This window comes from Mixophyes fleayi, chromosome 7 (assembly GCF_038048845.1).
Source record: "Mixophyes fleayi isolate aMixFle1 chromosome 7, aMixFle1.hap1, whole genome shotgun sequence".
NCBI lineage: Eukaryota > Metazoa > Chordata > Amphibia > Anura > Limnodynastidae > Mixophyes > Mixophyes fleayi.
Window position 1 is genome coordinate 1,182,327 of NC_134408.1, and position 25,475 is coordinate 1,207,801.

The 25,475-nt window shown below is 44.2% G+C and overlaps 1 protein-coding gene across 5 annotated transcripts in view; it reads right to left on the minus strand.

Moving 5' to 3' along the window:
- LOC142097135 (integrin alpha-M-like) overlaps positions 1-25,475 on the minus strand; it is a 70,621-nt gene continuing 45,146 nt past the window's right edge. For 4 of the 5 annotated variants that reach the window (XM_075178740.1, XM_075178743.1, XM_075178741.1 and 1 more), the window contains 14 exons: positions 22,652-22,812; positions 22,474-22,578; positions 21,446-21,519; positions 19,281-19,422; positions 19,106-19,201; positions 17,006-17,085; positions 10,069-10,152; positions 9,293-9,359; positions 6,787-6,894; positions 5,414-5,497; positions 5,092-5,205; positions 4,167-4,271; positions 3,772-3,882; positions 1-566 (listed from right to left, as the gene is read on the minus strand). In XM_075178740.1, coding sequence (XP_075034841.1) covers positions 456-566; positions 3,772-3,882; positions 4,167-4,271; positions 5,092-5,205; positions 5,414-5,497; positions 6,787-6,894; positions 9,293-9,359; positions 10,069-10,152; positions 17,006-17,085; positions 19,106-19,201; positions 19,281-19,422; positions 21,446-21,519; positions 22,474-22,578; positions 22,652-22,812 — 1,442 coding nt within the window. In that variant the 3' untranslated portion in view covers positions 1-455. The remainder of the gene's footprint in view (positions 567-3,771; positions 3,883-4,166; positions 4,272-5,091; positions 5,206-5,413; positions 5,498-6,786; positions 6,895-9,292; positions 9,360-10,068; positions 10,153-17,005; positions 17,086-19,105; positions 19,202-19,280; positions 19,423-21,445; positions 21,520-22,473; positions 22,579-22,651; positions 22,813-25,475) is intronic. The other variant, XM_075178742.1, reaches the window with a different exon arrangement.

The following is a 25,475-nucleotide window of genomic DNA, read 5'->3' on the forward strand; positions in this document are numbered from 1 at the left end:
GGGGGGGGGTCACAGTGTCGGAAGCGTAGGGATAGCAGAGGTGGTAGGGGGGTACAGTGCAGGAATAGCAGAGGTGGTAGGGGGGTACAGTGCAGGTATAGCAGTGTTGGCGATAGGGTGTAGCAGGGATGATGAGTGTAGTGACAGATGTATGTGTGGACCGTACAGGAATAGCAGTGAGAACACCACAGACCTCATTGTTTGGGATCCAGAATAGGAATCTGTAGCATTGTTAATTATCTACATGTATAGGATCTTTTATTGGCCGCCATCTTTATTGCTCCCTTATACTTCACATTGACCAATGCTCTGAGCCCTGCTTGTCATTCCCTGATAATATATATATTTATATATAACATTTCCCCCTTGTATGGGGAGATAAAGCTTATTTTTGCATCTAACTAAATAATAGATAATAAAGAGACATTTTGTATGTAAGAATGTTCCTCTTGTCATCACTCCGGGGCTCCGTCTTTCTGCGGCTCCTCTGCAGTGTCCACATTTCCTGCGCTCTGTTCCTCTGGATTCTCCAGCAGCTCTTTATACTGACGCTTGAAGAACCCAATCTGCAGAGAGAGAGTCAGTAGTCAGATTCCAGGTACTAGAGCACGTGGCCCACTTTGTCCCCAACAATGAGGTACAAGTCTGAGTTACGCAATTCTTATTAGTAAGCTCACGCGTTTGTGTGCTCTCCTCGTCCAGCTTCCTGATATGTTACTGATGCAACATCATAGACTAATAGCTCAGACCAATAATTGTTACTGGCTCATCTACCAGACACTAAACTAAACAAGTCTATTCAGTGAGCTGACCTGTTTCGGAGCCTCATGGGGCCATCTGTTCTTCGCGCAGCTTTTGATGTTACTGACGCAGCCTTGTAGATGGACGTTTAGCTCAGACTAATAATTGTTCCTAGTTCATCTGATGAGACGCTTGGTCCACACCAAGATTGTTTAAAAGAAGTGGCTGCTCAAATAACAATACAGATCGCCAATAGGGACTGTTATTATCCAGCACCAGATCTCTGCTCACCATCGTGAGGGCATAGAGGACGTGCGCACAGCTCTCGTGGGATATAACTCATGCTCACACTGAGCTCTACATTACGCTTATTGTAGTGTAATCGACAAATCTACACACTGGGGACTCTTGATCCCGAGTGAGACGCGCGCTAGTTTGCGTAGCGTATCTGCGTTTTCTCACACTCCGCGTGCTCACAAAGTGAACAAGTGAAATTTCAGCTAATCAGACCTGTGACGTTTGGGCTCTTACAACTCCTTGCACCTGAAGAGGTGGACGGGGGAGGGAAGGGGTGTTCTAACATAGGCAATGTACAGTAAGCGCGTTAGCGCAATTGTGTACGGATACAGACTAGGACGTAGATGCGGCCTGAGCAAGCGGTTTTATTTGCGGGTGGTCAGGGTGGATGTAAGTAACTGATGTTGATAATAATGACAAACCCCCGAACTAATAGATCTGCTTCTAATTGTGATTCACAGACGCTTGTTGAGACGTTGGTAGGGGCTCGGCATAGATTAGGATTTGCTGAGCGAGTTGTAACAAAGATAAACAACATGTTGGGAAGTTGTTCCGTCTGTATTAGGTTATTCACGTTTACATGATACTTCCCGGCATTTGTGTTTGTTACAAACACAATAAAAGGTCTTTGTACATGTCTGCGGGGCGTCTGGTGTCAGGCGGACGCTTCTTCTAGTCTGAACACGACGTAGAATTACAGACACTCACGTTCAACTCTGAATCTGGTTTTTTAGTATTTAACCGCCAAGGAAAAATGCCCTGAACCACAGACCCGACATTGCAGGAGGAAAACACGACAGAGCTGCTGCCACACAGGACGGACAACAACCACCCGAGGAACCTACCTGATAAGACACAACAGATGCTGTGTTTTCTGCCTTCACAAGACATCTCCTATTAACTCTGCTGACCCTTCTCCAGGCCCTGCCCCACAGAAAAGTGACCCTGTCAAATGGCAGCTCACCCCGATAGGGGTTGGACCAAGGGAGGAACAGTGGAGTGGTTGGGGTGATCTCCCTTCTGGTGGCTCCTTGGCTTCAGGCCTTTGCGGGTCATCGCTGTGGGCCCTTCTGTTGAATCCAACGTCTGGCACCTACTAGAAGCCCCGATGAACGATCTAATTACGTCGCAGATCTGTGGCGCAGGACCCAGGTACAGATTGTGATATTCTGAGAAACCGCAGAGGGGCATACAGAGGGAACGACGGATCTGTAGTGTGTACAGAGTCAGGACCAGCAGCGTAGGCAGATATCTGTAGTGTGTACAGAGTCACGACCAGCAGCGTAGGCGGATATCTGTAGTGTGTACAGAGTCAGGACCAGCAGCGTAGGCGGATATCTGTAGTGTGTACAGAGTCAGGACCAGCAGCATAGGCAGATATCTGTAGTGTGTACAGAGTCAGGACCAGCAGCGTAGGCAGATATCTGTAGTGTGTACAGAGTCAGGACCAGCAGCGTAGGCAGATATCTGTAGTGTGTACAGAGTCCCGACCAGCAGCGTAGGCAGATATCTGTAGTGTGTACAGAGTCAGGACCAGCAGCGTAGGCAGATATCTGTAGTGTGTACAGAGTCCCGACCAGCAGCGTAGGCAGATATCTGTAGTGTGTACAGAGTCAGGACCAGCAGCGTAGGCAGATATCTGTAGTGTGTACAGAGTCAGGACCAGCAGCGTAGGCGGATATCTGTAGTGTGTACAGAGTCAGGACCAGCAGCGTAGGCGGATATCTGTAGTGTGTACAGAGTCACAACCAGCAGCGTAGGCAGATATCTGTAGTGTGTACAGAGTCACGACCAGCAGCGTAGGCAGATATCTGTAGTGTGTACAGAGTCACGACCAGCAGCGTAGGCAGATATCTGTAGTGTGTACAGAGTCACGACCAGCAGCGTAGGCAGATATCTTGTGTGTACAGAGTCACGATCCTTTACAGCAGATGGTTATGAGAGATGAGGAGCAGGGATCCTAAAGGTAAGTTGTGTAGGTGGGTACACATGGATCGGCTGCTCATCGGGACTTTCAGTCGTTGGTTAAATCGTTACAGATATCTGCAGTTATTTTCTATATTGTGTACCCAGCTCATGAGGCAAAACCTGACCTCCAGGATGTAAACCCCATTTGTAGAGGATATTCGAGAAGGATCAGCTGGCAGTGGAAGTGGTTCAGACCTCAGTAAAGGGAAAAGAACGGAGTCTTCGCTTGATGACTGTGTTATAGCTTATCCTGGTTCTATAAACGGCTCCTTTGGCTTCTGTTCATGATTACGTCAAGGGAAGCACGTACTATCTTTAATGCAATGGTGCCACCTGCTGGACGTTAGTGATAGTGCAGGAAGATATAGTGACCCCCGTCACATACTAAGAGGATTCCACCCCATGTGTGTGTCCTCGGCTGGTTATTACAACCTCAGCGACCCGAAGGGTAACGACTGATGACCTCTAAAAAAGAGGCTTGAGGACAACTTCCAAATAAAGCTCAACCAGTTCAGACTTTATTTGTGCTGATTTACCTTGGCTAACTGATACACATTAACCCCCCCTCTTATTTCTTTTTTTAATATATTAACAAATACCTGCACTAAACGTATCCAATTCTCTGTGAGCACCTCCATAGCTCTTACAGCATAGACGTACAGGGGTTACTTCCTGATAATCCCACTACCTAGGTCCTCCTGTTGCTCCTACTGCCCTGCTAGGTACGAAAAGCAAACAGCTGCGGCTGACGGACTTGCACCTCACCTTGTATAAACCAGCAGCTATCAGTCCTAACAGAACCAGACCCCCGACGCTGCTCCCTATAATCACAGGGTAGTAATTATACTCCATGTAGAGCTCCAGCAATGTCTGGGCCTGTAAGACAGAGAACATTTACTGACACTTTATCCATGTGGAAATATTCTGTTAAACATTTATTTTTACTTATTTCTCTGCATATTTAGAATTATTTATATAAATGGAATCCGAGTCTAGTCCATGAGTAACATTGTGTGCCTGGAGGTGTGGAGTGTCAGCTCTTGGGAAACAATATTAATGTACTGTATTATTTTATTGCAATCTAAGGCACCCCCCACAGAGCCCAGTGTGTACCCCCATTTCCAACATCTGGGGCTACAAGAGAAATCTCTCTTCGGTACCTGAGCTGTGGTGAATCGCTGCCTCTGCTCCAGGAGGTGTTGGTATGTCTGAGAGTCGTACACAATTTCTGCCGAGCTCTGGAGATAAATGTTCTCGTGTTCTGTCTGAGGAATAGACGTAGCGTCAGTGTATAATATATATATAAGTATTATAGTGCTTAATGTATTGCATGTATGTATCTCCATACATATTACCATCTGTGGATACTACTATACACATTCACATCACACTACATTGTATGGATCTCTAACCTCTCTCCTCCTGCATGGTAACACCCAGCTGCTGGGGACACCCTGAAATCACACACTACTGCCACGTATGGTGTGTAGAATGCCAAGGAATTGACCGAATAGCGGCATGCTTCTCCTAGTAGATATGAGCCAACCATTTATCTGGTTACATAAACGTTTAGTATTAAATCATGACACTGTACATGATACCTGTACCGTACATGACATGTAATCCAGACATAACTGCAAGTCCACATAACTCCTGTAATCCACAATTGAGGCTTCCAAGATACCCCAATGTATCCCGCAAGTGTCAGTCATTTCATATACTTTGCGCAATGAATCTCATTAACCAAGCCTGTAAAAATCACGCAATTTTCATTCGACTTAACTTAAAAGAGAGATTGGGAACTAGTGTATTGGCAGTCCTTAGTCTTCAATAAAAAGGTTATGTGACTCTCCTCCTAGTGCAGATATATAATTGGATAAACCGACGCCTACTGAGGATTTCTGAGAAACATGAAACCTATCAGACCAGAGGACCGCCATGTGTTAAGCACAGATTTATTTTCATTATCTTTTCATTGTTTAGTTGAACCTGTCCAGTCCCTACTCCATAGCACTTTACGGTTCTCAGTCTGATATCTTATATCATATGTGGTGTAAATGTGAGGGCAAGGAGTCGTGCCACCACCTGCGTGGTCCAGTCTTTAGTCACCGAGCCACTGATTGTGAAGGTCACCGATGTCTGGACCTCCAGATGGCTGATGTTACAGACAGTTCTGAGACAGGTCCCCACTGAACAGTTCTGAGGAAGGAGATAAAGAGACAGACAGAGGTCAGTGTAGGGGACAATACACACAACTCAGAAAGAGACTGCTTAGAGGAGTCCTGGAGAGGAGGGTTGTGCTGAGCAGGTATTTTATGAAGAGAGAGTCAGAGATCTCTGGACAGTGTGTCTCCTGAGGAACAGACAAGACAAACATGCTATAAAACATTTGACCTCTCATACTTACCAGAGTTGGGCTTCTTCCCCTGAGCTCCCAGTTATTCCCTGATCCCAGTGTTTGACCAGACACTCTACAGGTAGAAAGCTCTGGCTGCGAAAGAAGCACATGATCAGTCTTTAAATGGGGTCCACCATGGTTTACATCAGTGAGGGGTCCCTTCCCATCTGACCACCACCAATGGTCATGCAGTACGATGTGACTGGTCCACTGAAGGTTAGCTGAAGAACTCAATGCACAGAATGGAGACCTCCACTGCTTGATTGGCCAAGGAATTTCTCCAACCAGGAGTCATCTTGTTATATGTATCCCATTTTCTATTCCTGCCACCTGCTGCTCTCTCACATTATTACAGCAGCTGTCCAGCAGAGGTCCCCAGTCCCCACAGGAATCAGCAGCCTGCTCTAAAGTGCAGATCTCTCAGTTAGTTTACAAGCAACGTCGTTGCACTGGTAAAGTGATGATTTGGTATTACCAAACTTGTGCTAGTAGGAGTAGGTGCATACAGCAGTTAGTAGTACTATGGATCTGTGATATGGAGAGAGAACCAGCAGGAGGTGGGTGTACGACCTGACACAGGCTGTACTAGAGATTTGAGTAGGTGCTGTAGTCTGCATGTGGAGGCATCTGGCAGGTATTGGGAACCTGCATAGGAGGTGGTTGTAGGACCTGGTACCTGGGAGGTATTGGGAACCAACAGCAGGAGGTGAGTGTAGGACCTGGTACCTGAGAGGTATTGGGAACCAGCAGCAGGAGGTGGGTGTAGGACCTGCTGCCTGGGAGGCATTGGGAACCAACAGCAGGAGGTGAGTGTAGTACCTGGTGCCTGGGAGGTATTGGGAACCAGCATAGGAGGTGGGGGTAGGACTTGGTGCCAGGGAGGTGTTGGAAACCAACAGCAGAAGGTGGGTGTAGGACCTGCTGCCTGGGAGGCATTGGGAACCAACAGCAGGAGGTGAGTGTAGTACCTGGTGCCTGGGAGGTATTGGGAACCAGCATAGGAGGTGGGGGTAGGACTTGGTGCCAGGGAGGTATTGGAAACCAACAGCAGAAGGTGGGTGTAGGACCTGGTGCCTGGGAGGCATTGAGAACCAGCAGCAGGAGGTGGGTGTAGGCCATGGTACAGACTGCCAGTGCAGGTAGACACTATAAGAGATATGTGGTGTGGTAGGTGGAAGCAGTGGTCTATGAAGGTGCTGAAAGTAGGTGCTTCTGTAGTCTGCATGTGGTGGTACCTGGGAGGTATTAGGAACCAACAGCAGGGGTTTGGTGTGAGCCATGGTACAGACTGCCAGTAGACGCTATAAGAGGTAGTTGGTGGAAGTAGTGGTCTATGAAGATGCAGGCAGATACAGGTAACACCATTAGACGTCATTAGATACCTGTGAGCTGGTGATATCTGTCTTCTCCCAGATAACAGTTTCCCCTAGACTAACAGGCACCAGGAATATGACTGAGATCGGGACCCGGCGGTCACCCAGGTTAATGACCTAAAGGGGAGAAAAATGATAACATTCTGCTTCAGCCAATCATATAATAAGAACATTCTCAGCAATGTCTCTGACTATGGCATTTAGTGTCTGTTACCATCGGTAGAAATATATGGCTGTGGTAACTAGCGATATCTCTCGTATTGCTGGGCCATGATTGATGCTGGGAGGTGAGTAGAGTTATAATGGCAGCGATGCAGAAAGAATGTATTACAGCTCTACATGCTGAATAAACTGATACTCAGTACAATGCCAGGTCACTGGGTGAGATAGGACCCTCAGTGTATTACACCAATCACTGATCAGACCACACAGGAGATACGTAGATGTGCGTCAGTCTGTAACGCCCATGGATGCGGGAGATTGGCAGCATTATTACTATTCTTTATTTATATACAGGCCCGGCGCTCCCATTAGGCAAGGTTAGGTACTTGCCTAAGGCGCCGGGCTCTGGAGGGCGCCACAGAACTGGAAATTAATTTTAAAACTGTGCGGCGACCGCTGACCATACCTGTCACGGCCGCCGCACAGCATTCAGATGCACGGGGAGGGTGGGAAGAGGCTATTGCACACCACCTCCGCCTCTCTGCTCCGTCTCCTCCCCTCCACTCACTAGTGTCAGTGAGTGGAGGGGAGGAGACGGAGCAGAGAGGCGGCGGTGGTGAGACAAGGTAAGAAAAGACGGGGTGAGGAGGGAGGAGGGCCCTGATTTTTGCGGGGGGGGGGGGGGGGGAGAGGGCGCCGATTTTGCCTAGGGCGCCATGGACCCTAGCACCGGCCCTATTTATATAGTGCCAATCATATTGAGCAGTACTTCACATTTATACTGTGACTCCACGTGCACCTTCACTTGTGATCTTGATCATCTGCTCCGGCCTATACCTGCTTCTCTAATTTTTGAACAAGTCCGATTTTCCTCTTCATGCAAAGTATGGTGGTGGCACCTAGACTTGGCGATTAGTAGGATGTGTATATATATATATATATATATATATATATATATATATATATATATATATATATGTATATATATATATATATAGATGGTGGATTAATAAATAGTATTATATATATATATATAGAGAGTGGAAACAATAAATAGTATTATACATATAGGGTGGATTAATAAATAGTATCATACACACTATATCGACAAAAGTATTCGGACGCTTGGCCATTACACCAACAGGGACTCTAATGACATTGTACACAGATCCATATACTGTATTATGGAGTTGGTCCCCCTTTTGCAGTGATAACAGCTCCCACTCTTCTTGGAAGGCTCCACAAGATGTTGGAGAGTTTCTGTTGATATTTATGCCCATTCATTCTGTAGAGCATTTATGAGGTCAGGCCCTGATGTTGGACGAGAAGTCCTGGCTTACAATCTTCGTTCCAGTTCACCCTAAAGGTGCTCGATGGGATTGAGGTCAGGGCTCTGTATGGGATAGTCAAGTTCTTCCACACCGAACTCATCAAACTATGTCTTTGTAGTCCTTGCTTTGTACACTGGGGCACAGTCATGTTGGAATAGAAAAGGGCCTTCCCCAAACTGTTGCCACAAAGTTGGAAGCATAGCATTGTCCAAATGACTTGGTATGCTGAAGCATTAAGATTGCCTTTCACTGGAGATAAGGGGTCTATCCCAAACCCTAAAAAACAGCCCCGTACCATTATCCATCCTCCACCAAACTTCACAGTTGGCATAATGCAGTCAGACAGGTAACGTTCTCCTGGCATCCACCAAACCCAGACTCGCCCATCTAACTGCCAAACAGAGAGTGATTTGTAACTCCACAGAACACGTTTCCACTGCTCCACAGTCCAGTGTCGGTGTGCTTTACACCACTCCATCCGACGCTTGGCATTGGTCTTGGTGATGTGAGGCTTGCATGCAGCTGCTCGGCCATGGAAACCCATTACGTTAAGCTCCCAACGCACAGTTTTTGTGCTTACATAAATGGAATAATGGAAGTTCAGAATTCTTCAGCTATGGAATCAGCAGAGCGTTGGTGACTTTTACGCACTATGCACCTTAGCAGTCGTTGACCCCGCTCTGTGATTTTATGTGGTCTTCCGCTTCGTGGCTGAGTTGCTGTTGTTCCTAAACGCTTCCACTTTCTAATAATATCACTTACAGATGACCGTGGAATATCCAACAGGGATGAAATTTCACAAACCGTCTTATTACAAAGGTGGCATCCTATCACAGTACCACGATGGTGCCACTGAGCTCTTCAGAATGACGAATTTTGTATCACAAATGTTTGCAAATGGAGACTGCATGGCTAAGTGCTGGAATTTATACACCTCTGGCAATGGGTCTGATTGAAACACCTCAATTCAATAATTAACATATGTGGTGAAATACTTTTGTCCATATAGTGTATGTTCTTACCTTGTATATGTGTTGCACCCTGGTGTCATGGGATGAAAAGTTTTGGTATTTGCTGGATTCTTCGAGGCTGAAACAAGTACAAGTAGTGAGTGTTGTGTACATGTCAGAGCTCTCTAATACACATGTAATACAGACAGTCCCGATGTCCCCTCACTCTTAGGACACATGTAATATGAGCACAAAAGTAATCCCACTACGGAATCAGCAAGAAATCCATCGGCGGACCTACGGCCACTGCAGCGCTGGCTTTTCCCCACTTCGAGACCTCTTCTGACCATGTGCTGGTCCAACACATTCATAGGCAGTCTTCCATGTTCTGCTCACTTAAGGGCAGGGCTAGAGCGGCATAACTGGGCTCTTACCCAAGTGTTGTTATGGGGCCCGACGATGCACCTTCCACCCCTGAGTGGAACTGATCCATGGGTAATGAATGATCCCCAGGCCGGTACTTATATAGTAACTGGATGTCCAAGCAGACATGACTAACAGGTGTCTGAGGGAGCCAGGGTCCAATTACACCACCTGCATGGACCCTGCAGAGAGCAGCAATTTACTGACTTCTTCTGTGTCTCTTCTCTCTCTAGTCTACATCTCCTATCTCCCAGACTCTATGTTTTAGGCCTCTCTTGTGTATATCTCCTCTCTGTCCGTCTTTCACTTCTCACCCTTTTCTGTCGGCTCCCATCTGTCACTCGTTCAGTCATCTCTGTCCCTCTAATGTTTCTCCTGAATTGTCTCATCCTCCCCTCATTTCAGTGGCTCTGTCTCTCACTCACCTGGTGATGGTCACGTAGATTGCATACAGCACTCTTATCCGAGATAACGATGTCATTCGATCATTGGAAAAGCCCCCATTATCACTGTGGAGAGAGCAGAGAATTCTAGAGATACGATAGCAAAAGAATATAATGTAGAGTGCTACAAAATATCACTTTATAAAGTAACAGAGAACAGCTGTACTATACCTAGGAACCGAGCAAAAATAAAACCAAAAGAAGATAGACTCTGCTCTCTGACTTCCATTAAAACAGCAATTAATTTGTAATAAAAAACTTATTTTAATAGTATGTATCCTTAAGATTTCTCATAATACATAACTGTTACGACTCTGCCTATACTTTGTATGTGGCAGCAGTACCTCAAATCCACCAGAGGTGCTGATGTTCTGCCCCTGATCTTTACACCATGCCTGTAGGAGTTAATCTCCTTTTCTGATTAGAACTGCACCTGTCTCACAGCTTCTAATACCGGCGTCAGTCTGTGCTCTGTGCAGTTCATTGTTTATTCCTGGCTGCTGCTTGTTTCCTGTTTATCCCTGTTCCAGTTTTGCTTTGCTGCTGCCTGACCTCCAGTTGTGACTCTCTGCCTGATTACCGGACCCTGCCTGTTTGCTTGTGACCCTGACCTCTGCCTGGCTACTGGACTCAGTCTGTCTGCTTCCCTGGATAGACTCGTGCCTCTAGGATATGGAATCCTGGCCCCTGCCTCCTTAGTCTGGAGCCTCGGCCATCCTGGTAATTGGGTAACTGATTATACTAGACCCTGCATTTAAACTGTATTTGTCATTACTTAGAACCTGTTGCTTCTGTGGACTATTCCTGCCATTCATCACACCTGTTCATAATTGTGTATTGGAGTATACCTGTTTATTCTGCTACCTGAAATCTGCATATTCCATGAACTCAATCCTTCTTCACATATTTTGCCTAATTAAACTTGGTTTTTCTACTGCTATTGCCGTGTCCTGAATTCACTAGGAATCATAACAATAACACAAATAAAACGAATCCACCTTCTAAATCAACATAAAAGTTAAACCTATGTGACGACAATCAGATTGTAGAGTACATCAAAGGATCCTTAGCCACATTACATACAGTCAGTTTGGGGCTTTCATACCCCCGTTATATCCACTGATACAGTTCACAGCAAGGCCATGATTAGATGGAACATTTCTTAAGTTAAAAGTCAATGTTAGCTGGTAGAAAAAGTCTTCTCATGCCCAACCTACCGATTTCTGTTGTTGGACAGATATCCGTGTTCAGACCACTGACACCCTTGTGACAGCTCTCCTCTCCGACCAGAGGTGGAACTAGTGAGCAGCGGGCCCCATAATCTCCATGGGCCCCGGTGCACAGCACCTGCTGAACCAATGGTAGTTCTGCTACTATCTCCAACAGAGATCGAGGTGCTTCCCTCACAGTTTGTTCCAATGCAGGGATCTAACGGGGCCTTACAGTGTGTCGCCATTCACAGCATTAACTTTTATGCTGATTAACAAGGCGGATTCTTTTTATTTGTGTTATGTATATATTTGTATGTATATATGTAGCAATTATGTGAAATTTTAAGGCTATTTACTATTAAAATAAGTTTTATAATTACAAATTGGTTGTTGTATTAATGGACGTCAAAGAGCAGCCCCTATCTTCTTTTGGTTTTGTTTTTCGCTCGGTTCCTCGGTATAGTACATTCTATTCCCTAAGAGGCAGCTGTTCTCTGTTACCTCTATAAAGTGATATATTTAACACTCTATGGCAGTGGTTCCCAAACTTTGTCAGTTCTAGGCACCCTTAGAGTCACCATAATCTTTCCAAGCCACCCCTAAGCCAAAATAATTACCGGGTAGTCCCGTTTTTTAAGTAGTTGGGTCAAAATGACGTAAGATGTATTTAGGCCCCTTCACCATCACATTGTGCCCCTTCATCATATCACTGCGCCCCTTCACCATATTACTCTGTCCCCCTCTTCGCCATCTCACACTCTGTGTCCCTTTCTTCAGCGTCTCTCTCTGTCCCTCTCCTTCAGCGTCTCTCTGTCCCCCTCCTTCAGCGTCTCTCTGTCCCCCTCCTTCAGCGTGTCTCTCTGTCCCCCCCTTTAGCATGTCTCTCTGTCCCCCCCTTCAGCGTGTCTCTGTTCCCACCTTCAGTGTGTCTCTCTGCCCCCCCTTCGGTGTGTCTCTCTGTGTCCCCCTTAAGCCTGTCTCTTTGTGCCCCCTTCAGCCTGTCTCTTTGTGCCCCCTTCAGCCTGTCTCTCTGCGTCCCCCTTCAGCGTGTCTCTCTGCGTCCCCCTCCAGCGTGTCTCTCTGCGTCCCCCTCCAGCATGTCTCTCTGTGCCCCCTTCATGGTGTCCCCCTTCAGCCTGTCTCTCTGTCCCCCTTCAGCCTGTCTCTCTGTGCCCCCTTCATGCTGTCTCTCTGTGCCCCCTTCAGCATGTCTCTCTGTGCCCCCTTCAGCCTGTCTCTCTGTGCCCCCTTCAGCCTGTCTCTCTGTGCCCCCTTCAGCCTGTCTCTCTCAGTCCCCCTTCAGCCTGTCTCTCTGTGCCCCCCTTCATGGTGTCTCTCTCTGTGTCCCTTCATGGTGTCTCTCTCTGTGTCCCTTCATGGTGTCTCTCTCTGTGTCCCTTCATGGTGTCTCTCTCTGTGTCCCTTCATGGTGTCTCTCTCTGTGTCCCTTCATGCTGTCTCTCTGTGTCCCCCTTCATGCTGTCTCTCTGTGTCCCCCTTCATGCTGTCTCTCTGTGTCCCCCTTCATGGTGTCTCTCTGTGTCCTCCTTCATGGTGTCTCTCTGCCCCCCTTCATGGTGTCTCTCTGTGTCCCCCTTCATGGTGTCTCTCTGCATCCCTTCATGGTGTCTCTCTGTGCCCCCTTCAGCATGTCTCTCTGTGCCCCCTTCATGCTGTCTCTCTGTGCCCCCTTCAGCATGTCTCTCTGTGCCCCCTTCAGCCTGTCTCTCTGTGCCCCCTTCAGCCTGTCTCTCTGTGCCCCCTTCAGCCTGTCTCTCTCAGTCCCCCTTCATGGTGTCTCTCTCTGTGTCCCTTCATGGTGTCTCTCTCTGTGTCCCTTCATGGTGTCTCTCTCTGTGTCCCTTCATGGTGTCTCTCTCTGTGTCCCCCTTCATGCTGTCTCTCTGTGTCCCCCTTCATGCTGTCTCTCTGTGTCCCCCTTCATGGTGTCTCTCTGTGTCCCCCTTCATGGTGTCTCTCTGTGTCCCCCTTCATGGTGTCTCTCTGTGTCCCCCTTCATGGTGTCTCTCTGCATCCCTTCATGGTGTCTCTCTGCGTCCCTTCATGGTGTCTCTCTGCGTCCCTTCATGGTGTCTCTCTGCGTCCCTTCATGGTGTCTCTCTGCGTCCCTTCATGGTGTCTCTCTGCGTCCCTTCATGGTGTCTCTCTGCGTCCCTTCATGGTGTCTCTCTGTGCCCCCCTTCACTTCCTTTACTTACCTTCTTTCCTGGACGTCTTCTCTGCTGCTCCTTCTCACTGAGACTGACGGACATGATGACGTCATGCCCGGCAGTCAGTGAGGAGGAGGATCCGGCGCTGGATGATGGGTAAGTTTTTTTTTTTCTTCTTCTTCTTTTGCTTGCTAGGGATCGCGGCACCCCTGTGACAGCACCGCGGCACCCCAGGGAGCGCGGCACACACTTTGGGAACCGCCGCTCTATGGTTTGCATTTCCCTTTTTCTATCTAAGTATGTAGGATTTGTGTTATTAAGGCGGAAGGTGACTTGTGAGAAAATTTCATCTGTTTAGCACCTAATTAATTCCTTTAGATACAGGTCTGGGGGTAACTTTTTGCGTTTAATTCTAGAGATAAATTGCCCAGGAATAAAAACCAAAATAATGTCCATGGACATACGAATCCCTTGTCCACAATAGATCCATAGATAATAAGGATTTCCAGCAAATCATCACCACACAGTGGTGGAATGAATGAGGAGCGAGCTGGATTAGAAATGAGGTAGAGACCATATATCAAATGCAGTTTAAAAAGGAATATTTTTGATAAAAAACACACAGGATAATGACAAACAGCGAGTTAAACAAATGAGACTGTTCCCCACCACAGTACTTATTGCAGCTGGTCAGCTGGAACCCTGGGTCATCCACACAACGCGTTTTGTGGATTCTCCACTTCAACAGGCATCAGGAAACACAAGTATAAGGATCTCCTTCTATCAGCCACATAAATGGCATAATAATTACATGGCTTAAAAAAAAGGAGCCCCCCTCCCCCTTGCATACTTGTGTTTCCTAATGCCTGCTGATGAGAAGAACCCTTGAAACGCGCTGTTTGGATGATACCAGGTTTCCTGCTGGCCTGCTACCATATGCTTCTGTGGTTGGAGCAGTCTTTTTCATACGGTCTTGATATTATTTAAATTCCCATTTAATATATTCATATATAAAATTTATTTTATCTATTGGAAGTGTTTCTTTTCCGGAGCCCTCCTCATTCGTCTATAGTCCCAGAGGTAAAAACATAGTTGTAAAATTGATATGGGCACATCTGTGAAATATCCAGCTCATTCCACATTTGGCCGTGAGATTTTGCAGGTTTTGTAAGTGGAGTTTGACATAAGTCATAGCCGACCCTCACCACACATCATAATGAATGACTTCTGCCCCCCCTATGCTCATCTACATCCTAGAGGTACAAGACCCAGACTCTTGGACTCTGTGAAGATGCCGGGCTTATCTGGCCCAATTCTACCCACTTCATGCTGGCTGGCCACCCAGGGGTGCCTTCCTAGGCCAGGGAAGTCTACCCAGTTCCTTCTGAGGTTCTTATTAGTCACTCTGGCAAATGCAGTTAGAAAGTAAAACAATACATTTATTGTAATAAAAACCAATCACTAGAATATTATGTACACACAGTAAATAAATGTCAGGCAGGTTTACCACATCCTCTGTCCCTTACCCCACTAGCTTAAGGAGTTACAGTCACCTGGATGTCCTGACTTGAAGCCCCATGGATCTGCCGATGTAGTCCACTGGTAGAGAACGGTGTGGTGAAATGAGATATTAATATCACTCTAACCAGCCTGTCCCTCGTTTCTCACAAAATGTGGATTATAGCAAGTACTTTTTATAGCCCTTGCTTTTGTTCCCCAGCTCAACAGAGTACAACTGCAGTGTCTAGTTACATGTGGATAAGGGGACATTGTAGCTCATTTTAAATGTGTATATTGTGTATTGTATATTGATGATGTGGCAGTGAGGGTGTTATTCATTGTCCTTAAAGGGAAGTTAGGTGGGTTATGGGTAAGGATCAGATTGCAGGATACAGGTGAGGGGGAAGACCAATTAGTATCCATTGTTCTCCACATGACTAGTTCAGACATTTTGTCTAGAGCCCAGCAGGTGACCTTCTGTGGAAGTACAGCTCATCTCCAATCCTCCTCCAACCCCCTGATACAGCACCCACCAATGGTTAAGAAGGATTGCCCAGGAAGGGGAAAACACTGTGGAAATTAGACCCTAGATATAAGGAGCCCCTCCAAGGGGTGGAGGTGATATTCATTCTGAGGATTGATTCATGGAAGGTGCAGTGTAGCTGGTTTTGAGTTTTCGTTCTCTACCAATGGACTACAGCTGCAAATAAGAGAAGAACTCCATGCAGGGCCATCTTAACAACATTATGGGCCCCCGGGCAAAGCAGTGCATCGGGGCCCCTAGATATAGATATAGATATATAGATGTATACAGATGCAGATATAGATATTTGGAGATAGAGATAGATAGATGTACTTGCTCAGTGACCCTTGAAGGTTTTTTGTGCATGTTTTTTCTTTTGCAAGATTATTTATTCTCATTAAGAGCCATGCCTATGGGGCCCCCTTGCCCGTGGGGCCCCCGGGCAGCTGCCCATCATGCCCAATGGAAAAGATGGCCCTGACTCCATGGGTCTTTAACTCAGGACATCCAGGTAACTGTAACTCCTTAAGCTACTGGTGTAAGGGACAGATGATGTGGTAAACCTGCCTGGCATTTATTTACTGTGTGTACATAATATTCTATTGTTGTTTTTATTACAATAAATGTATTGTTGTACTTACTAACTGCATTTGCCTAAGTGACTGAGAACCCCAGAAGGTACTGGGTAGGCTTCCCTGACATAGTAAGGCACCCCTGGGTGGCCAGCCAGCGTGAAGTGGGTAACATTGGGCCAGATAAACCCGTATATTCACAAATGGCAACTCAACACCAGAATTTGCACTTTCAAGGAATCAACCTGGGACTAGTACCATGAAGAATGGCGGCACCAAGTGGTGAATTAGGTATTACGAATGAGATTCCAAAATACAGCCAATGCACATACCAGATGCAGCACTTGATAATAGCTGTTTGTTATGTTTTTGGTGTTTACTATCACAAGAATCTATGGTGGATCATCCCATATCTGAGACCTCTTTAAGGTTTAGCATCTTTCATTAAGTGCCATTGAACTATCTGACCTATCTGATTGTGGGGCCACCATGTGAAGATTTCCAACATCTGGCATCTTGCCGATTATCTAGTGCTAAATCTGGGATGTGCACTGGTTGTGTATTACATACTCATTAGTTGTACCTAATTCACCACTGGGCGCCTCCGTCATTCATCTTAATGCTTAGAAAAGTGAAGGCTTCTGAGGGTTTTCACCCTCTCCATACAAGAGAGAATAAACATATGGACATATACTATGGTATTATTTAATTTTTCATATAAGGACATCACCTTTTAATGAATCTACTGATTTTTAGATGTACTATTAACTCATAGCTGAAGACTAAGTCTCCACACTGCCTATTATTCCCATTTACTATCACTGATAGCTTGGGAATAAGTCTGGAAATAAGATAGGAAAGTATCTAGTGGTTCCAAACATTCACCATCCGGTAGCCCCAGTCCATATGTCTCACACAGTATTTCTAGCGGTGGTCGGTTACCTGGTCACATTGGCCACCATCGTTAGTGTGTCTCCGAGATCAATCGTATGTGCCACATGAAAGCTGACCATGAAGATCACCTGAAAAAGATCCCAGAAGGTGAGTGTCAGTTGTGAGTGTGAGTGGAGAAGACATCAGTGTGCGTAGATTGCATTGACAAAGAATGGGAGCTCCATAGTTTGTAAGTAGAAGAATAATACTGTTGAACAGACTGTCTCTCTGCCATTTCATCTTGGATGTCTTCTCGCCAACTCAAACTCAATCTTTCAAAAACTGAATTAATAATATTCCCACCCAAAAACAGAAGCTTCCTGCCTGACATTTCTATTTCTGTCGATAACATGACCATAAATCCCACCCCGCAAGCTCGTTGCCTAGGTGTAATCCTTGATTCACAACTGTCGTTTATTCCCCACATCAACTCTATATCTAAATCATGTTACATACACCTAAAGAACATTTCCAGAATACGCACATATCTGACACAAGACACCGCAAAAACATTAATTCATGCACTCATCATCTCCCGCATTGACTATTGCAATTACCTCCTTACTGGTCTTCCCAAAGTCAGACTTGAACCCCTACAATCTATTTTGCACGCAGCGGCTTGACTGATTTTCCTTACAAACCGTTATTCCTCTGCTGAGCCACTCTGTCAGTCTCTACATTGGCTGCCTGTATTTCAACGAATCCAATATAAAATTCTAACATACAAGGCCATCAACAAAATTGCACCGACATATATTTCCTCACTTGTCTCGAAATATCTCCCTACTCGACACCTCCGTTCTGCACAAGATCTATGTCTCTCCTCCACTCTCATCACATCCTCCCATTCTCGGTTACAGGATTTTTTCCGGGCTGCACCTACTTTGTGGAATTCCCTCCCACGCACAGTAAGACTTTCCTCTAGTCTTCAAACCTTCAAGCGTTCACTGAAAATCCACCTCTTCAGACAAGGTTATGATATTCCTCAACCATCATCTTAATTTCCCTATATTACCCTATTACCATCCTCTACACTGCTAACGCAAGACAACAACCTTCTGACCAGCATTGCAACACACATAGCCCACTCAGTACTTTTACCTTTGCAGTCTGGCTGGTCCATTGTGCAATATGATGTAGCACATGCCCTTGTGTTTCTAACTGCCATTGTCCTATAGATTGTAAGCTTTCGAGCAGGGTTCTCTTACCTCTCTGTCTGTATGTATTACCCAGTATTGTCTTATTAATGTTTGTTATCAATTGTAAAGCGCTACGGAATTTGCTGGCCTATATAAATAAATGTTGATGATGATGAACAGACTGGTCGTGTGTTATAGATGTGATGGAAGAGTTTGAAGGTGAAGTTCTATTTAGAGTTGAAAATTAAAGACAAATGGGGTGGGGTACAAGTTTTCGAAGACAATCATTCCGACACCACTTACCGGAAAATTCTGAATGCTGTAATTCCGACCTGGAGTAAATTCAGACTTCATAAAAAAGTGACCAAGAAGAATTCCGTCATCACAACATTCCTCCAGTGAGATTCACTTCTCTTCAAATGGTGAGTGTTACATTTATACTATTAAGGGGGCAATGTGAGGACCCAGCGGGTGTGTAATGTTATTTATGTCCTCGCATTGCCCCTTAATACCCTCTCTACTGTACATAAAATGCATTTTTACAGTTTCTCAAACACATGTTCTGGCAACATACGCGTCCATCATCACTATCACTCAGCACTTACACCTGTCATGTAAGTTATATGGCTAAAAATCACGTAACTCAGAGTTGCCCAGAGTTGAATAAGATAAATGTGCGTGCGCTTAACATCAGTACGCCCTTACGGTACATTGCGTTTGACATGATTTACATGCACTTGTGCTAACTGACGTAAAGTCAACTCCTGAGCATGTGCAAAGCAATTTCACGCAAAATATGGCACGCAACGGACTTACGTCTGAAGACGAATCAGACTCTCTGTCTTGCGTTGGTCTCAGACTGTCTCAACAACATAAGCGTGCTTGTCTTTTATTCCTCTTGTACTCTCTTACAGCTCTCATCACACACACTAGCAGTCTCTATTTGCACTCTCCAGCGGTCTCTTCTTACCGTTATATTGGGTCTCAGTAGAGGGTTGTTCACAGCGCAATTCACAACTTCATGACTCTCCAGTGTGGAACATGAAACGGTCACTCGCTTGTTATTCTGTGAGACAAACACATAAACTGAGACTTAGACTCCTCCAACTCACAGAGAGCACCCAAAAAAGAGAGCTCCCCAGTACCTCAACAAGAGACACCCTGCGGTAGGACAGGCCAGATGGGAAGGGAATAAGGACACGAGTGTTGTATGAATCATCCCCTTGATTCGTCACAGAGACTGTTAAGTTGACATCAAGAGACGTCCCAACCACCAGCTGTGTTAGACTGTCAGGGAGACAAAACAGAGTGAGACAACAGTTGTGTCAAAGCAATATAAGGAAAAAGAAAAGAAAGTTATTGTAAAACTATGAATAAGAACCAGAAGACAACCAGGTAACATAATGCTGGGCTCTGAAAGACTGATATGTTTGGGATTTAAAGCAATTGATGAAGGGAATAAAGCTAAGAAAACACATTAGCCTTTTTAAACCATTTAAATCTCTTCTAAACCCTCCGACCGAAAACCCTCCGACCACCATCAGTGCCCGGGATCTTGCTTCCTATTTCAAGGACAAGATCAGACATGAAATGGTATCATCTCCCTCGACAAGCAATCAGCTCAATTCCTTCCCAGTATCCTCTGACGCCCTCTCTTCATTTATTAAACTGCGGGTTTGAAAAAGTGGAGATGTTGCTATAGCAACCAATCACATTCTAGTTATCATTTATTTAGTACATTCTACAAAATGACAGCTAGAATCTGATTGGTTGGTATAGGCAACATCTCCACTTTTTCAAACCTGCAGTTTAGTAAATATACCCCAAAGTATCTACTCTCTTCTTTTCTTCCTACTCTACCTCCTCGCCTCTTGATCCCATACCCTCAGAAACTGGTAGATCCCTGTCTCATGTGCTTATTCCACCTCTAGCTAAAATCTATAAATTATCTCTCTCTACTGATATCTATCCATCATTATTCAAACACACATTCATTAGTCCTATTCTGAAAAAAACTAATTCTGACCCAAACTGTCTCTCACATTACCATCCCATCTCTCAGCTCCTATGCCCCTCCAAACTTCTCAAGAGACTTGCCTACACTCGCCTCACACGCTTCCTTTCCACAAACAAACTAATAAGCTCATTTGGATTTCTGTATCATCTCTATGCGGATGATACAGAAATCTATCTATCCTCTCCTGATCTCTCACCATCTGTGTTGTCTCGTGTCACTGACTGTCTTTCTGCCATTTCATTTTGGATGTCTTCTCGCCAACTCAAACTCAATGTTTAAAAAACAGAATTAATAATATTCCCACCCAACAATAGAAGCTTCCTGCCTGACATTTCTATTTCTGTTGACAAGTCTATATTTACATCATGCTACATACATCTAAAAAGCATTTCCAGAATACGTACATAACTCACACAAGAGACCGCAAAAACCTTAATTCATGCACTCATCATCTCCTGCATCGACTATTGCATTTCCCTCCTTACTGGTCTTTCCAAAATCAGACTCTCGCCCCTACAATCTATTTTGAACGCAGCGGCTAGATTGATTTTCCTTACAAACCGTTATTGTTCTGCTGAGCCACTCTGTCAGTCTCTACATTGGCTGCCTGTTTTTCAATGAATCCAATATAAAATTCTTCTACTAACATACAAGGCGTCAACAAAATTAAACCGACATACATCTCCTCACTTGTCTCAAAATATCTCCCAACTAGACATCTCCGTTATGCACAAGATCTGTGTCTCTCTTCTACACTCATCACATCCTTCCATTCCTGATTACAGGACTTTTTTCGGGCTGCACCCACTTTGTGGAATTCCCTCCCTCGCACAGTAAGACTTTCCTCTAGTCTTCAAACCTTCGAGCGTTCTCTGAAAACCCACCTCTTCAGGCAAACTTATAATATTCCTAAACCACCCTCTTGCCCTCCCTAGGTTACCCTATTACCACCCTCTACACAGCTAACACAAGACAACAACCCTCTAACCAACATTGCTGTGTGACTGATCGCACAGCCTACTCAATATATTTTAACTTTGCATTCTAGCTGGTCCAGTGTGCAATATGATGTAGCACATGCCCCTGTGTATCAAACTCCCATTGTCCCATAGATTGTAAGCCTGAGAGCAGGGCCCTCTTACCTTTCTGTCTGTATGTACTACCCAGTATTATTTTATTAATGTTTGTTCCCAATTGTAAAACGCTACGGAATCTGCTGGCTCTATATAGATAAATGTTAATGATGATGAAGGGAGAGCTTTAAATTCATTAGATCAAAGTTATCTTTCTTACCCAGTGAATGTGAGATTCACTCTGAGATCATCATCACACACCCCATCAACTCCACAGTTCTTCTCAAATGGAATCTGCAAATAGACAATTTATATCACTGAGTGTATGACCTGGTGTATAGACACTAAACTATCCCAGTCTATGTCACTGAGGGTATGACCAGAGTATAGATACTAAACTATCCCAGTCTATGTCACTGAGTGTATGACCTGGTGTATAGACACTAAACTATCCCAGTCTATGTCACTGAGGGTATGACCTGGTGTATAGACACTAAACTATCCCAGTCTATGTCACTGAGTGTATGACCAGAGTATAGACACTAAACTATCCCAGTCTCTGTCACTGAGTGTATGACCAGAGTATAGACACTAAACTATCCCAGTCTATGTCACTGAGTGTATGACCAGAGTATAGACACTAAACTATCCCAGTCTCTGTCACTGAGTGTATGACCTGGTGTATACACACTAAACTATCCCAGTCTATATCACTGAGTGTATGACCACAGTATAGACACTAAACTATCCCAGTCTCTGTCACCGAGTGTATGACCAGAGTATAGACACTAAACTATCCCAGTCTCTGTCACTGAGTGTATGACCAGAGTATAGACACTAAACTATCCCAGTCTCTGTCACTGAGTGTATGACCAGAGTATAGACACTAAACTATCCCAGTCTCTGTCACTGAGTGTATGACCAGAGTATAGACACTAAACTATCCCAGTCTCTGTCACTGAGGGTATGACCAGAGTATAGACACTAAACTATCCCAGTCTATGTCACTGAGTGTATGACCTGGTGTATACACACTAAACTATCCCAGTCTATGTCACTGAGTGTATGACCTGGTGTATAGACACTAAACTATCCCAGTCTCTGTCACTGAGTGTATGACCAGAGTATAGACACTAAACTATCCCAGTCTCTGTCACTGAGTGTATGACCAGAGTATAGACACTAAACTATCCCAGTCTCTGTCACTGAGTGTATGACCAGGGTATATACTGAGGGTGCTCTTTGTACCTCTGCAAAGTGGTTGGTTCTGGAGTCCTCACTCAGAACAGCTTTTCCAATTAAAGAGAAGTTTAGAGCTACACGAAGAGGTGAGAGCGAATCATCCACACACTCCTAAGAGGCAGAGAGAGAGGTTGTGAGGTTATTGCTCTGTCCTGTGATGGGGGTTAGATAGAATAGTACTCACGGGTAGGTGAATAGAGTGGCTCTGGCATATGGCACCATTTGTCAGGGTTGTGTTGATAGAGCTGCCAGCATTGGTAAATACGGCCCTAGGGTTAGTCCGTCCAGCGTCCAGCCAGAGAGCGTAACTAAATGACACTGAATGTAATGTGAAATTCGCCCGTTCTGTCACAAGAGAAGAAACACACTTGTGGGTTTAATGATCTTCACATATAATGGAACAATACTGAGAACAATTTATTTTAAAGACACAAATCACAAACTGACAAAACAAAATTGTTCAGACATAGTAATTCTCTACAATGCGACAACTTATTGGTACTACATCCAGACAAAGGAAATGAGACAGGAAACACTGACTAAAGGTTACAAAACTTATAGCATAAAAGTGTTAAACAATGTTGAATAGAAAAGTCTAATTAAAATCAGTTTAATAAACTCTTATGGGAAACTATCTGAATAGAAATATTATTAAGGGAAATTTTGAGGCACTGCTATGGGAAACATTACTTCTCCCAGCTATGCACACTTACATAAGGGCAGCTGGGAGAAAATTCTTATATCTATATCAATAACCCTTTCAGCCAGTATAGTGTGTATTGCACAAGGTATGTATCGATGATGTACTAATTGTGGGCTATGGATAAGTTCTATCAAGTTTGTAGAGACACTCCAAAAACATTATTATAATCTTAAATGTACCTAATTTTGTAGCCCCTAAGATAGAATTTTTGGATCTTGCGGTGGACAGTAGTAATGTTTTGGTGCTTATATATTATCTTTATAAAGGAAGCTACCTAGTTGCTGTTGCGAGGGTTGGAATAATAATAGCCCCTTCTCTCCGTTCTTCAAAGAAATTGCTGAAGTGATGTCAATGCTTTTAAACATATAAGGATGAGAGGTTTATTAATGCTGAGCATAAAATAGTTTTGTCCATTTGTTAATCAATTCAGATCTGCTGAGAGGACTGTGAATCAGATTGTACTGCCATTTACACCATCTAAACCAACATCAACGTCTCATATTCTCAGTGGACCTGATTTGGTTTTTAAAAGGGCTAAAACTAAACCATTCTTATCTCCTGGCATGTCGGATGGACAGTTTCACCTTTGGAAGTTTTTTTTAATTTATTTTTTGATGTTTTTGTCCAGTGGGTCTTGTAAAGTTTGTATATTCTACTATAGGGATAACTAAATATTTTTCAATTCAATAATTTAGATAAGAGAAGTATTTGCACATGAATGGATTATAATGCAACATTCTTTAAACATCAGAATCTTGGAGCATATCATAATTGGGTACAAGCTGATGGAAAAGCAAAGTATTCCACAACACTTTAATTTTACTGAAATTGTCTAACCTGAGGTTTGTTTACAAGAGGTTGGTTTACAAAATAAGGGAACTGTGTTCAGGAAACAACATTTGTACTTGGATCGAAAACTGGTTAGAGAATAGGGAACAGAGAGTTGTGATAAATGGAACATTTTCTAATTGGTCAAAAGTTTTAAGTGGAGTACCTCAAGGTTCCGTGCTGGGGCCATTTCTTGTTAATATATTTATTAATGACCTTGGTGATGGTTTAAAGAGTGAAGTTTCTATTTTTGAAGATGACTCTAAACTCTGTAAGGTAATAAAATCAGAGCAAGATTTAGCTTCTCTACAGAGGGACTTAAATAAACTGGAGGATTGGGCGGCCAAATGGAATATGAGGTTTAACACAGATAAATGTAAGGTTATGCTTTTAGGGATCAAAAACAAGAATGCAATCTATAAATAAAATGGAATTAATTTAGGAGAATCTATAATGGAAAATGATTTGAGAGTGCTCGTAGACAGTAGACTTAGCAATAGTGCTCAATGTCAAGCAGCAGCTGCAAGGGCAAACAAAGTATTGGCATGCATAAAAAGGGGCATAGATGCAAGGGAAGTCAGTGTAATTTTGCCACTGTATAAATCATTGGTAAGACCTCATCTTGAATATGCAGTACAGTTCTGGGCACCACTCTATAAAAAAGATAATTTGGAACTAGAAAGGGTTCAGAGAAGGGCGACAAAATTGATAAAGGGTATGGAGTCATTAAGTTATGAGGAAAGGTTAGCCAGTTTAGGCATGTTTACTTTAGAAAAGAGGCGTCTAAGAGGAGATATGATTACTATGTACAAATACATTAAGGGTCAATACAGAGAACTTTCATTGGAACGTTTTACCCCAAGGACACAGGACACACGGTCACCCCCTAAGGTTGGAGGAGAAGAAGATTCACAACCAGCAAATGAAGGGGTTCTTTACAGTAAGGGCAGTCAAGATATGAAATTCACTGCCAGGTAAGGCTGTAATGGCAGATTCAATAGATATGTTTAAGAAAGGGTTAGACAAATTTTTAGCGAAAAAGTGTAACCAGGGATATGACCGTTAATTAAAATGAAGGATAATAGTGGATATAGGGTAAAATAGGACTGTAATATTGGGTCTGGGGGGATTTTCACAATTGAAACAGACTGGCGGTTGCTTAATCTGGATCAATTTCAAATATAAGTGCAGGATCGCAGGAGATCCGAAATAGGTTGAACTTGATGGACTGGTGTCTTTTTTCAACCTCATCAACTATGTTACTATGTTACTATGTTACACCAAAGGATAGACTGTTTAAATTATCCCAAAGAGAGACCTATCGGATTGTTACGCTTAATTCAGTCCATATGACAGTGCTTAATGAGGGGTACGGGACTATTCCTTTGTATGATATGCGTTCCTTATATATATATATATATATATATATATATATATATATATAGTCAATAACTCCACCATCTCCTCTATCACCCAA